At 46.8% G+C, this 15056-nt stretch overlaps 1 protein-coding gene across 20 annotated transcripts in view; it reads left to right on the plus strand.

Annotated features, from left to right (window-relative positions):
• The window catches only part of CACNA2D4 (calcium voltage-gated channel auxiliary subunit alpha2delta 4), a 179524-nt gene that overhangs the window by 79487 nt on the left and 84981 nt on the right, over positions 1–15056 (plus strand). For all 20 annotated transcript variants that reach the window (XR_005601059.1, XR_005601060.1, XR_005601081.1 and 17 more), the window contains 6 exons: positions 2824–2885; positions 3176–3243; positions 3419–3464; positions 5650–5747; positions 9297–9390; positions 10810–10905. Coding sequence is in view for 7 of the 20 variants with exons in the window: in XM_039546326.1 (XP_039402260.1) it covers positions 2824–2885; positions 3176–3243; positions 3419–3464; positions 5650–5747; positions 9297–9390; positions 10810–10905 (464 nt within the window). In the remaining 13 variants the exon portion in view is untranslated. The remainder of the gene's footprint in view (positions 1–2823; positions 2886–3175; positions 3244–3418; positions 3465–5649; positions 5748–9296; positions 9391–10809; positions 10906–15056) is intronic.

Here is a 15056-nt window from a genome sequence, read left to right on the forward strand (position 1 = left end):
ATGGTTCCGCAAAGGGTCTTAGCCTCACTTACTTGGTTTGTGTGGGTATCATTCAACTCTGACTTCCAAAGACTATGACCATGGGTGCATCCTTCTTAGGTTGGGGAGCAAATGTGAAAGGGCAGGTTTCTCAAGGGACATGATCTCTGGAGAAGTCTATGCTTAATATCAGCATGTTGAAACTAAGAGCAGTCAGATTGCCCTGTGAGTAATTCCTCCTGCCCAACTGCAGCCAGTCAGTCCAAGTATTATTAAACAACATTATGGCAATCTGCTATGTCAACAGCTGTGTGAGGAGACCATTGAACTTTGGAACTGGTGCATTCCCATGTAGATTACCCTGATAGCCACTGACCTGCTAGGAATCCAAACACCCTGGCAGACTCTCTAAGCAGACATTTCTCCACAGAAAACTAGTGGAAAGCTGCATGACATGACTCTTCAGATGGTGTTTTAGGTGTGGGGACTTGGATCCATGATCTCTTTGCCTCCCATGTGAAGAGCAAGTGCAAAGAGTTCTGTTCTAGATGGAGGGGTTGCACCTTAGGCTCTCTGGGTGTCACTTTCCTCAGACAATGATCAGGAGTTGTTAGGTATGTCTTCCCTGGCTCCCTCATTAGCATGGGTTTTGAGGAAAATCAGACAGGACAAGATGTGAGAGATTTGCATAACACGGGGGTGGGCCTGTCGGTTCTGGTACCCTATGCTTTTGCAGCTATCAGCCTGGCCTCCTTCCCATCTCCCTTAACTCAGGATGAGGGAGGGACTGATCACTGCACCTAGTCACACTTCACATGAGGGTATGGTATTTGGATGGATGTCAGAGTTAGAAAAGGCCTGTTCAGCTGATGTCCAGGGCATCCTGAGCAGTGGCAGAAAGGACTCTGCCGGGAAATGTTACAAAGCAAAATGGGGAAAAAAAATGTTTTGATGTGATCAGTCAGGAATTCCCCCTTTACCAAAACACATTCTGGATGCATTGTACTACTTCATATCCTTAAAATCCCCCGGGGTATTTATTAGCTCCTTCAGAATACACCTTGCAGCCCTCATGGAGTTCCATCTGCCAGTAGAGAGCTATTCTGTTTTTTCTCATCCAGTCACTTCCCACTTCTTGAAAGGTATGATTTAGAACCCTGGATGAACAGAGAGAAAAGTGGCCTTGACAAGAGATGGTATTTACTCTGTGGCCCTACTAGCCTAGCAAGAAAGTGAAACTGACCAGCTGTCAATTTCACAATACTCCAAAGCCACTCTTACTTCTACTGTTCTGCGCTGCTGCTGGCAGCGGCATTGCCTTCAGAAATGGGCGCCCAGCAGCTGCCACTCTCTGGCCGCCCAGCTCTGAAGGCAGCACCATGCCAGCAGCAGCACAGAAGTAATAGTGGCAGTGGGGTGCTAAGTCTGCTGTGAAAAATGATATTGGCAAAGTTTCTTTGCACTCTTCACCCAGTATTAAACAGTACTAAAGAGTATTAAACTATTTTAAAAAAAATAATGTTTCTGCTTATAACAATAATTTGATAAAAATGTGTTTTAGTCTTCATTTAAAAACAGTGAGAAAAGGTAAATTCATTTTAAACAATAAGGTTATAAATTTAGCATTTAAAATAGTGTTAAATATATTTTTAATTAATAAGAGGGGGATCACACTCAGGCTTGCTGTCTGAAAGGGGTCGCCAGTATAAAAAGTTTGAGAACCACTGCTACAGTGGCTCTTACACTCAGATTCACCCACCCCTCATCTCCTGCCCTGGTTCTAGTGAGGATTCACATCACTGCACTTCCAATCCAGAAAGGAAACACTCCAAGAAATGTTTTTTACTACAGCAGGCTCAAAGAGGAAGCACTTGTGCCAGTCCTGCTAAAGTCCATTGAAATTGACACTTTCAAATGGAAAATGTCAATTCTGACACTTTTTATTTTTTATTTTTCCAAAGCAACATTTCAAAATGAAATGAAACATTTGGAATTAAAATGCTTCTTTAAGTGGAAATATTAATTTGAAATGAAATTTTTCAGTTTGAAACAAAATCTTTTGGTTCAAATTGACATTTTGTTTTGATTGAAAATGTTGTTCTTTCATTTTGATGTTTCCGAATTGAAATTTTTTTTAAGAACTCTTCATTCCATGAAAATATTTGATAGTCTGACTTTTTTGTCCTGATTCAGGATGAAAATAAATATTAAAACCAGCAGCATTTCCCACAGGATGGGAATTCTGTTTTCCAACCAGTTGTAATCAGTTTGTAGCCCCTGTTCTGGCTCTTCCAAACCCATTCCCTCCCACCCTCCAATCCTCCTTATCCGCCTCTCTGAATCTTCAGCCAAAGCATAATAGAGGGAACCAGAGAAGCTGGTGAAGATAATTAATTGTAGCCCATGGTGGGGTCAGGGTCAGTCTGGGGCCTTGCAGGCCTTGTGCAAAGAAAGACCAGCAGGACCAGGCAATCGGGTTATGCGGTGAGCATATAGCTAATGCAGTGAGAGGGAGGGCAGTTTCCTCACACTTTCTGCTCTCTGGGTTGTAATCCCAGAGTTACGGTGTTTTACTGGCCTTGCAAGGATATTGAATGGCTGAGTGAGTGGATCTCTGAAAAACATGACTTGCTGAACATTGCATACTGCATCATGGCCTCAGACCCGGCCTGTGGGGATGGCTGTTACTGGAGTTTATCAGATGCTTTGGTTTGCCTTTGGGGTCATGTAGCCAAATCACCATTGTCACTGGGGTGCAGTAGGATGGTGTATCCCTTCCCCCACCTTAGGGTTGTTTTTCAAAAAGTTTATTCCCCCCTCCTTTATTTTTTTTATTTATTCCAGAAACGGGTTCTCTTTCTCACTAACGATTATTTCTTCACTGACATCAGTGGCACGCCTTTCAGGTGAGCAAGTGTATCTCAACTTAGGGAATGTACCTCTTGGGGGGGGGGAGGGAGACATGGCTATTTGGTCCCCCCTTCTCATGATATTGGTTAAGACAGAGGGGTTCCTTCCTTGCTCCCTTGTATTGGAGTTCAGATACTCTTACTGCTTGCTTTGGGATGTTCTTTTGTTAATAAGAGAAGAGTGAGCTGATGGCATTGAGGATCATAGCTCACCTCTCAGGGAGGGCAGTGTTAGATGTAAACATTTGACCTTCTTGACAAACCCTCTGTTTTCCCCCTGACTGCAGCCTGGGTGTTGTCCTCTCCCGTGGGCATGGGGAATACATCCTGCTGGGGAACACTTCCGTGGAAGAAGGTAGGTTAACCTGAAACAGCCTGTAGAGGGCAAGGATGCTGAACTTCATTGGCATCCCAGGGATGAGCTTGTGCCTCCCTCACCTCTCTGTCCCCTACCTCACCCTCTCAGCCTCTTTCTGTGTGTTTGGTTCATTGACTGATCAATAGACTTATTGGTTGCTTTCTTGTTTCAGGCTTGCACGACCTGCTGCAGCCAGACTTGACCTTAGCTAATGAATGGTAAGTAGATGATATCCTGTTGATGGTGGAGCTTTGAGTTGAGATCACTGGCAGAGTTTGCTCTGCTCTGCCACCCTCCCTGGCCTTGAGGAAAAGCAATGTTGTCCTGAAGTAACTGATGGTGCCAGAGTTTGGTGCAAGCTCCTGAGACTTCCATCACTTTCTTTGGCAGATTATTCTACAGTCTGACCCATCTCACTGTCAGGAAAGATCTCTTGATATTCACCCTCAATTCTCCTTTGCACAATCTCATCCTATTCCTGCCTAAAACTGTGCAACAAACCATAAATCACACACAACTTTGTAAAGTGGGATTTTGTTGCAAGGTCAGATTACGCTCAGTGAGAAATCAGCTTGGTTCACATGCCTTTTAATTGAGCCTGGATGTGGTTTCTAGTGAACCTGGAGTTGACTTTATTAATGCAAAATCATATCGTGCAAATTTGTGCTTTTGCTTGGTTTGGCCATGAAACAAAATGAAGCTAGGCATTTTCAACTTTTGCTTTGAGATTTGGGATTTGTGTGTACCTGAAACTCAGCATTAAACTCGGGCATGTGAACCTGAAATGGACCAAACTAAAGCAATTATTTGCAAGAAGCACTGCAAAAAAAACAATTTATTATACCCTAGTTAAAACCCCTCAAACCACCATGAACAGCATCTCTTCCTCCTTGTTTCATGCACAGTTAACATATATATAGTCAAGTCATCTGTTCACCAGCTTTACATAGTCACTTCTTCTAGTCTTGCCTCATAAACCATTTGTCATAGGTTTATTCCCCACTTTGAACTTTAGCGTTCACAAGATGGGGACCTGCATGAGCTCCTCTAAACTAATCCTAGTCTAGATCTGGTCCTGCTGCCACCAGTTACGTTTAAAGTGGATAACACACTGCCTGTTCCCCCAAAACTCTCCCTGGGGAACACAGATTCAATCTCCCTGAATCTCAACACAAAGGGAAGCAGCCCACTTCCCCACTCCCTCTCTCTCCTAGCCTACTCCGGAGAGATACACACCGATTCAACTCCGTGAATCAAACCCAGGAGGAACTCACTCTTCCCCCCTCCCCTTCCCCTGAATTTCCACATGAGAAGAAATTAACCAAGTCCAAAGAAAAGAAAAGAATTTATTAAAAGAACAAAAAGAAAGTACACTATCTCTGTAATACCAGGATGGAACAATACACAGAGTCTAACCTATAAACCTGGAGAGAATTCCCCCTCCCCCTTTCTTTCTCAGTAAAAGCAAAGTAACAGCAATAGAAATAAAGAGATTCCTTCAGCAAAACACACAATTGCAAAATGTAGAAATAAGCTTATAATACTAGTACGCCTTTCTAATACTCACTAGACTGAATAGATGAAAAGTACTGCAGAAACCTGGGAGGACTTGATTAAGATGTCTGGACTCCCTTAACTCCCAAGAGAGACTCAACTCAAAACAAAGAACACAGAAAAAAAACTTCCGTCCACAGAGATTTGAAATTATCTTGTCCCTGATTGGTCCTCTGGTCAGGTGTTCCTCAGGTACTGCTTGTTAACCCTTTACAGGTAAAAGAGACCTTAACCCTTAACTAACTGTTTATGACACCATTCCTTAAAGTTCTTTAATAATTTGTGTTTTTCTTTATACCCCTCCAATCTGACATTGAAGTGGCCAGAACTGAAAGCAATATTAGAAGCTGGTCTCTTGTGGAATACAGAGAAGTGATCACCTCCCAACTCTGCATCCTGATGCCTCTGCACACGCAGGCCCATTGATTTATCTTGCCACCATATCACATTGCAAGCTTGTTCACTGTCTAGTTATCTGTCTCCTTTGGTATTGCTGCTTTCCAGGTTTCTCCATCACACTGAATATTGTTATAAGCGGGCTAGTGCATATGTTACCATTGCCTTTGCTGGGTGAAATTAGAACTGCTCTGCTGTGTGTCAGAGGAACTATACTGTGAATGAAGATGCTTCTTTAGTGCAAGTGGTAGCGTCCTGTGCTGTTTTTAACAGGAGGAGCTGGGTTCTATCCATGCTGTTCTTGTTAAGTTCTGAGCACCCACGGAGTGCAACATAATGACAACTGAAACTCCTAGGTGGCCAAGGATTTGTTACAATATTTTTTTCCAGATCACTATTTTCCGGGTGTGTTTGCTTGAAAGTGATTCTCTGTGTTTCTTTCCTTGCCACCAGGATTTACTGCATCACCGATATTGATCCAGATCACCGGAAGCTCAGCCAGCTGGAGGCCATGATCCGTTTCCTCACAGGAACGGAACCCGATCTGGAATGTGAGTGCTGGAAATGAAAGTGACCTATTGGAGCTCTCCTGTGCCTCTCCACCATAGAGAAGGGCTGTGGGAAACTTAGTGCTGCTAGATTGAGCTCATGAGCTGTATGCTCATATCTGCAGAGCTGAGTTCAAACACTTGCTCACTTCACAAGTGGAAATAAATTGAGTGGCCACATCCTAATCCCCAGCAAGTGATTGTTTCCATTTCAAAATTACCCCAAAATTAAACCGGATTGAACGTCTCTATTCAGGAGAGAGCCAGGCCTGTATTAGGTGAAGGTGCTGCAGGCCATGTTTGACAGAGCTGTGGGTGGAGCCAGGAAGGAAAGAGTGCCTGTGTGTAGTTCAGAGCTGTGTAGTCCTAAAACAATAGTAATAACATTATTTGTATTGTGGTAGATCCCAAAGGCCCTATTCAGAGCTGGGGTACCATTGTATTAGGCATTCCCTCAAATACAGGATAAAAGGCAAGCTTTGCCTTACTTCAAATTCAGTCATTAGCTCTTTAGGGTAGACGAAGTGGGTGTGATGGACAAAGGAGAGAAATGGACAAGGGAGGACAAATGTAATGAAAAGATCATGTGGATTCATAGTTTAGATATTGCATTACCTGATGTTCCCAGACAGTTTCAAATCACCTGAAAGTATGTTTGGGTTTCCTTTGGGTTTTGAATTAAATGAAATCAGCTATCGCCAACTGCTGCTCTACCTGAACATCATTAGCTGGTTGATGAGTTGTAAATATCAGCACAGAAGTGCATCTCGAGGAGGGATCTGAGGGAAGAAAGAGTAGTGGCCTTATTAATCAAGTCAGAGGGTGCTCTATGAATAAGAAGTAGCACAGAAGAAAGCACAAAGATATTTGTGGGACACGCAGATAAATGGCTGTTCAAAACTGGCATCATTGGTGGCACGAAGGATGCAGGAATGATGCTATAAAAGTCAAGAGCAAATAAGCAGGGAAGGGCAGTGTAGTGAAGGGCATTAAGGGTGAAGACAAGAAGGTTGAACTTGATGAGGTAGGAAAGGGAAGCCAGTGGAGGGATTCAGAGGAAGCAGGGAGGGTGTAACATAGAATTATGGGAACGGTCAATGAAAGACTGTCTTAGTAGCTTTGTTTTGAATGGACTGGAAGGAAGTGAGATGTGTGTCAAGAGGAGAATGAGGTATATGATAAGGGCCTGGATGAAAGTTTTAGCCATATGGACAGAAAGAAAGTTCAGATTTTGGAATTGCAATGGAGGACGAAGCAGCTGGATTTGGACATGACCTGAATGTGTTAGGAGAGGGAGGAGTCAAAGATGACCCCAGCTTACAGGTCTCTGTGACAGGGAGAAGAGGGTCTTGTCAATAATAGCAGAAAACGGGGGGAGTGGGGAGAGCATTAAGGAAAGATAAGGGGATCAGTTTTGGACATGTTAGGGTTAAGTTAATGGTGAGGCATCCAGGATGAGATGTCAGGCAGACTGAAAAAAGGGACAGAGTAGATGGACACAAGTCAGGAGTGAGGAAGATTTGCATGTCATTGGCATGAAGATGGTGAGGAAGCTATCTGAGGTAGATGAGATCTCCCAACGTAAAGCTTTAGAGCAGGGGCCGGCAAACTTTTCAGCCTGAGGGCCACATCAGGTTTCCGAAATTGTATGGAGGGCTGGTTAGGGGAGGCTGTGCCTCCCCAAACAGCCAGGCGTGGCCTGGCCCTTGGCCCCATCCGACCTCTCCCACTTCTCGTCCCCTGATGGCCCCCCTCGGGACTCCTGCCCCATTCAACCCCTCCATTCCCTGTCGCGCCCCCCCCAGGAGTCCTGCCCCATCCACACACACCCTGCTCCCTGTCCCCTGACCGCTCCCGGACTCACCACCCCTGACTGCCCCCCACTGCCCCATACAACCCTTCCTCTCATTCCTGAGTGCCCCATCCAACCACCCCTTCTCCCTGTCCCCTGACCGCCCCCGGAACCCCTGCCCCTGACTGCCCCCCGCCACCCCATCCAACCCCCTTCTCCTTCCTGACTGCCCCCCTGGGACCCCTGCCCCCATTCAACTCCCCGTTCCCCGCCCTCTGACTGCCCCGCTTCCTGTCCACACCCCCGCCCCTTGACCACCACCCCAAACTCCCCTGCCCTCTATCCAACCTCCCCTGCTCCCTGCCCCCTTACTGTGCTGCCCGGAGCACCGGTGGCTGGCAGCCGTGCCAACCGTCTGGAGCCAGCCACACCATCGTGCAGCACAGAGCATCAGGTCAGGCCACAGCTCTGCTGCTGTGCTGCCCAGCAAGAGCTCTCAGCCCTGCCACCCAGAGCATTGTGCAGGTGGCGCAGTGAGCTGAGGCTGTGGGGGAGGGGGAACTGCAGAAGGGGGGTAGCCTCCCGGGTCAGGAGCTCAGGGGCCAGGCAGGAGGGTCCTGCTGGCCGGATGTGGCCTGCGGGTCATAGTTTGCCCACCTCTGCTTTAGAGTGAGAAGAAAAAGGGGCTAAGAATGGTGCGCTGTGGGATCTTCCAGGAGAATGGAGGAGGAGAACCCACTTAAAATAGAGCACAGAGGCTTTGTCTAGACTAGCATTTAACGGTGTGATGTTAGATGGTGTTAGGTAACACACTCCAAAAGTCTAGTGTGGATAAGCCAGTGTAGATTTTAATATGTGCCAAGCAGATCAAGTTAAAGCTTACGCTCAGCTGCCTTGTCCACACCAGATTTTACAGCTGTTTAGCAAGTATTAGCAAACTCCTTCCAACAACACATCTTTACATTCACATCTAAACAAAGCCTATAGGAACAGCCGAAGAATAGGAAAACTAGGAGAGGACAGTATCCCTGAAGCCTAGTGAGGACAAGATTTCAAATTTCAAGAAGGAGTGTGTGATCCACTGTCAAAAGCAGAGAGGTCAGAGTGGACAAGAACGGAGTGGAGGTCCTGAGATTTGGCCATAGATCATTTGAGACTTTTGTGAAGGCAGCTTGAGTGGAGTGGGCAGAAGCTTGATTAGAGGGGATCCAGGACTGAGAGAGAGGAGTCAAGGCAACAGTTGTAGACTGCCTGTTCAGTGAGTTCAGGGGTGAAGGCCAAAAGGGAGGGGGAATAAATAATTCCTTTGACCCTGTTTTGTTTGCTCAGCCTTTTAACCCCCCAAGCTTTTGGGCTGACAGAGGGTGACCTCTGACCCTTTAAAACTGTGAAGAGTGACCAGTGCGCTGAACTGCCATATGAAAGTGACCACCTGAACCCCACAGTTAGGGTCACTGCACTCATGTACAGCATGGCAGTGAGCTGCCCTGACTGTAATGCTGTCTGTGTGGCTGCTGCTAGATAGTCTGTGAGAGTGGCTTGGTCACACCCTAGTGAGGTTTCCCCCGCTGTCCTCTCAGCCAAAGGTGAGGCATTCCTGGGATGGTCAGCAGATGCAAGTGGGATCTTCTTTTTATTCTCTGTTGTTCAACCCCCTGGATCACAAGTTAGGTCAGTAACATTGCTGCTGTAAAGGCTATCTAGAGGCAAAGGGATGACACCATTCTCACTCCTAATCATGTTTGGGGTTTTTTGCTCAGGTGATGAGGACTTGGTCCAGGAGGTGCTGTTTGATGCAGTGGTAACTGCGCCAATGGAGGCCTACTGGACAGCCTTGGCCCTCAACATGTCTGAGTAAGTATATGTGAAAACGCAGCTGAAATTCATTCAGATCCCATGGTCGTCCTGGGAGTTTGGACAGGGTCTCCTGATTCCCTGGTGAAGCTCTGTGGCCAAGTTAAAGGAGCAGCTTGATTCCCTTTGTTCCAGAGAGCCCATAATAGATCCTTACATAGCACTAAGCTGACCACAGAAACAGAAGCAGGACATCGATCTCCCTCTCAGGAATGGACTCCAAAGAGGAGGAGTCTCACATTTGAGGTATTGGTAATAGATACAGAAACTTACACTTCAAAGTCATGAGTTCAAATCTCACCCAAGGACAGTAGTGACTAAGCTTTGTTACCATGTGACAACTGTTCCTTGAACTACATAAAGCGAATTGGGCTGAGTCCAACTTCTATTGGAGTATCACAACTGGCACTAGTTGGCTCTCTTACTGACACTGAAGCCAAGGATTGAATGGGCCGTAGAAATTGACCTACCTGTCAGACGTAGGGATGGTGCCTTCAGATCAGGGTTGAGGTACACAGATGGAAGCTTGGACTGCTGCTGCCAGGACTGAGAAGGGATATAAATCTAGAGGGTCTTGCCTCCACTTGGGATTTTTTTGGAGGCAAAATTTTCCCACGGCTGCTACCACCTGGGCATCTAGGGCCACTAGCACTTTAACACTGTGTTGTTCAGATCTGCTTGCAGCATGTGTTATAAACATTGGCAGCCATGGTTGTCTTATCTGTATTTGGACTCCCACTGTTGCTACCATTGGTGGAGTTGAACGAGTGGTAGAAATGGCAGGAAATTTTTACCAACAAGCCCTTGTGTAGACACAGCCTTAGTCTGTCATCCACCACATTCCTCTCACTTAAAAAGACAGTGCCGTGTCCATAGCAGCTGGCCCTCTACACTGTGAGCCTCTTCACAACAACGTCAGGTCTGTGCTACCTACAACTCCAGCAAGGTCGCCCTGCGCCACTCAGTTACGTCATCCCTCGCAATCCCTTAATCTCCCTGTCCCAGACAGAGTTTGGGTTCAGCCCTGGGAGCACACCCATCCTCTCTAAGTAACTCATCTCCCAACCCAATCCCATATGTAAATAACCTGCAGCTGGGCGGGCAGGAGTAGAGGACTAAGTTCTCTCTGTAAAGGGACAAAATGAACAAATCACAAAAGTGTGACTGTGAGAATGAATAGTAAAATCATAATAATCCTAATTCCCGCTTGGATTTTCAAATGTGTCAGTTCTGGTGTAACCCTATTGAAGGCAGTGGCATTATATCGCAGGGGAATTTGGTCCTAAATACTTAAGAAACCTCCCACTCCAATGTGTTGCCCTCTGAATCTCCACTTTGGAGGTCCTTACTACATGGAAGGCTTAGTTCTAGCTCTGAGAACTAATTCTGCCCCTATGGGTCTCTCTCTCTGTCCCACAGTGAGACTGAGCAGGGGGTCGAGATGGCATTTCTGGGCACTCGAGCCGGCCTCATGAGGAGCCTCCTGTATGTGGGATCTGAGAAACTCTCGAACAGGCAAGTCCTAAAATGAAACTTCACTGAGGAGTTTCTCCTAGTCTCTGTGAAGGAACAGCATGAAAGTGCCACTGTGCCTTGAACAGTATCCAGGGTTACAGAGAACATAATGGGAAGCAACCAGGGGGTTAGTGGAGTGGATCTGTCCGATATGTCATAAAGGATGGGGCAGGGCACTGTTTTGTGCTTGTTTTGTTTGTTATATGGCAAAAACCTGTCCCAGAATGCACTGGTTTCAATGTAAAATGTAGGCTGATTTTTCTGGGAGACATAATCTTTTCTTTGATCGTTCTGAAGTCCTGGTCAGGAATAGAAGAACTGTTGCCAAGACATTACAGCCAGAAGATCTCCAGTGACACTTTTTGTGAGAGTATGGGTTGGGGTCTATGCTTTCGCTTTTGGGCCATGTTCCAACTTGGCTAGTAATACTCTGCCTATCTCAATTCCCCTTGCAGTTTCATTTGCTGGATATTCTATCCCATACAGGTTCTTATACTGCCCTCATCATCATAGTATCTGAGCACCTTCCAGGGGGTGCATTACGCAATGTGACTAACTTCTGTCACATGTAGTTAGTGTCTCTCTCATTCTCTCCCTAGAGGGAGAATTGTGTGTGTAGTGGAGTGTTTTGGCTTGGGAGGATTTTGGTTAGAGTTATTCAGCTGCTTTGAGTTCCTGTTAGAAAGTAGGCTGAATAAGTGTGCCCTGCACTTGGAGCAGAAGGTGCTGAAGTTTGTGATGGTCCTTCGTTCCTGTGGGAATTCTTCCACAGTCTGGGACCAGCCCCTGAGAAGGTTCCATTTCCTGCACAGATGAGCTTCACCCTTATGGCAGAAAGTCCCATTGTACCTGAGAAGCCAACTTGTCAGATATGCTGGGCCCAGGCCATTGACTGCTTTGAAGATATGAAGGAAGACCTTGAACTCGACTCAATATGCTGTGGGAAGCCAGTGTAGATTCCCTGTCCTATACTGCTGGCACATAGCATAGCAGGTGCATCACTCCAGTGGTGGCTGCATTTCAGTGGCAGATTCCTGTATATAGTATGTAAGCTCTTCCAAATCCTCTGGAAGGGAAAGAACCATATGAATGACCAATCATTGTTATGTCAAAATATACAGCAAAAGTAAAGATCTGAAATAAAGAAATTGGTGCGGGGGAGGAAGAAGTGGAGATCTTGCGGGGAAATCTGTTACCTGGTTATTCCTGGCGCTCCCGCCAGGTATGGTTTATGTTATGGCAAGTGCAGAAGCCCATAGATCAATTTGTTTTGTTTGAGAAGCTCCAATGAGTCTCTGGAACTTGGCTGGCCTGTAAGGGGGGCATCATTTATCCCTTATGACCTCCTTTGCCCTTCTCGACCTGGTCATTAGCTCTGTCTATATCTTGTTTTCTTGATCAGGCAAGACTCAGATCCCTCCCCCATCTCTCTTTCACTGAGCACCGTAGCCAGTTCCTGGTTCTTGACTAAGTCAGAAAACTAGGAATCTTCATTCCCCTACCACACAAATAAAAGGGCTTCCTTGTGATCTCTTTCACAGCCTCACTCTTGCGCTTGGGAGCTGAATGCGTGACGGGGATTAGATTGTTTTAAAGGAATTCAGACATAGGGTAACATTTTTTAAAGCACCCAAGTCCCATTTTCCAAAGTGATTCAGGCACCTAGGAGCCTAAATCACTTACACACTTTTGAAAATGTTATCCAGAATTTTTTGGTTGGGTAACTAGTCCCACTTGCATAGTAAGTGCAGGCCTCTCATCTGCACAATGATCCCTGTGATGTCGCCTAAAACATTACCTGGACTAACAGCGTTCCTTTCACCTACACATGGCACCTGTTGATACTTTAATAATTTTTTTCACATCTTAGCTCATTACTACATCTCTTCCCTCTGCATATGGTAACACCTGTTAATATACCCATATTGCAGATGTTAGCTGGAATAACACAATCCCTACAGTGCTACAAATAGATATACTGCTTTTGCAGCTCTGGGCTGGGATATAGGATTGTTCAGACCTGCAGGGTACCACACAGCACAGATTCTTACTTTGCACTTCCTTGCATCTCCCTTTTTCAGTTTCATGGTTCATTCTTACCCACAATAGAGATGACTTATGCATGTTAGTGTGGCCGCAGTTGGATGGCCTAAGTGAGATAGGTGCTACCTGTTCACCAAATGGCAGCCTAGGTAGGTAAAGAGTTTCAGCTTCAAGGATGTTACTTATTAGCTATACCCATCCTACCTACCACTGGGTACGTGTGGTGGCTGAACAGCCTGTGCTGGGGGGTGATGTGGACATAGATGTGGACAACAGCACCACCTGGTGGCTCAATCTGGAAAAAGTCATAAGATCTATGTGACATGCTGAGCAGAATCCAAGAAGTGGAGAAACTGTGAAATAAGGCTCTTGGGTCATGCAGATAATTCTCAGTAAGATCAGATGTATTCCTAAACCTAACCTCTGTCTTATCTGTATGCAGCAGTAGCATTTGTAAAGCAGCTGCCACCATAGTATTTAGGTGCATTGTGCCTTATTTAAATTTTTTTTTATCTTGCTTGTCTGCAACTGGACCGCTGTATTCTCTCCTCTCACCAGAGGTGAGAGTCTTATGGAATATGTAAGGATCAGTTTATTTGGGGCTGCTACTCTGTATTTGACAGGATATGCAACCATCTCTACTGAGGGGTTAAATCTTTGCAAGAGGTGTGACTTGTTCTTCAAAAAGAGGTGTAAGCTCAGCATGGTCTTCTATAGCCAAGGGCCCTCCGCCTAATTGCACTTTCTTGGCAGACAAAGGATTGATACAAGGCTCTATTAGTTGTAGTGACTCTGTGGACTGGAGAATTCTTGGGGTGTTGCATTGAGCTGGGGTTCTCAACCTTTTTCTTTGTGAGATCCCTCCAATGTGCTATAAAAACTCCTTGGCCCACCTGTGCCACAACAACTGTTTTTCTGCATATAAAAGCCAGGACCAGCAAGCAGGGCAATTGCCCGGGACCCCAAGCCACAGGGGGCCCCACAAAGCTAAGTTGCTCAGGCTTCAGCTTCAGCACCAGGTGACCGGGCTCAGGGCCTCAGGCTTCCGCCCTGCATGGTGGGGCTTGAGCTTTTGCCCTGGGCATCAGCGAGTCTAACACTGGCCCTCCTTGGTAGATTCCTTGACAAGGGCGGTGGAGGCTTCCTAAAAGTGGGGGGACCATGAGGCCCCGCCCCCTACAAGGCCAAGCCCCTGCCCCTCCTCTTTCCCTGAGGCCCCACCCCCTGGCCAAGCCAGAAGCCAGGCCTTGAGGGATGAAGAGCTGCAGCCAGGCCATGGTAAGAGCCACCTGTACAGCTGTGGGGAGCTGCAGACCCTCCATCTGCCCTGGGTGAGGGACCTGGGGGGAGGGGACATGGGCCAGGGGCTGCTCTCAGACCCCCCCACCCCAGGCAGGTGGAGGGTCCGCAGCTCCCCACGGTTGCCAGGGCCAAGGTCGGGACTTTGGGGGGAAGAGGAGGAGGAGGGTGCCGGACGTGTGGCGAAAAGTGAATGGGCCAGGCCCATCAACTTTCAAAAGTGGGCGGGCCATGATCCCTTGGTCCCTCTGTTCTGGTGCCCCTACCCCCTGAAAGCTGCTCCCAGCCCCGGACCCCTGGCCGAGAACTGGTGGCGTAGAGAGACTGTCCTGGTGGTTGTCAGGCCTAGTCCATTGAGAGCTTTGTAGATCAGCACTAGAATCTTAAAGTAACTCTGGGGTGTGATGGATAGTCCACATAGGGCACTGCACACAACTCTCTTGCCGAGATGTGTCTCTTCGAGATGAGCTGCAGTGTGCTGGATCAGCTGAAGCTTCCCCAGCGCTTTCTAGGTATAGGCCATTGCCATAATTTGGCCTAGAAGGCAAAGGCCATGTCTGTAATAGTGAGAAAGGAGGCACTGATTTCTTGCCAGTCAGTGGGAAAATATATTTCTGACAACCTTCCATGCAGCTCCAAATGTGGGTTTCTTCCAATGGCTCATGTGCAGGTCACACACTCAGCTTCCCCAGCACCACCAGTGAAGTATCTTGGACATCCTGACTTCATGACTTGTCCTAACCAACTCATCCTTTAAAAATGCCAGACCCTGTGAAAGAAGGGGTGGGAGCCATAATTTCCCAAACACT

Source organism: Mauremys reevesii, linkage group 1 (genome assembly GCF_016161935.1).
Source record: "Mauremys reevesii isolate NIE-2019 linkage group 1, ASM1616193v1, whole genome shotgun sequence".
NCBI lineage: Eukaryota > Metazoa > Chordata > Testudines > Geoemydidae > Mauremys > Mauremys reevesii.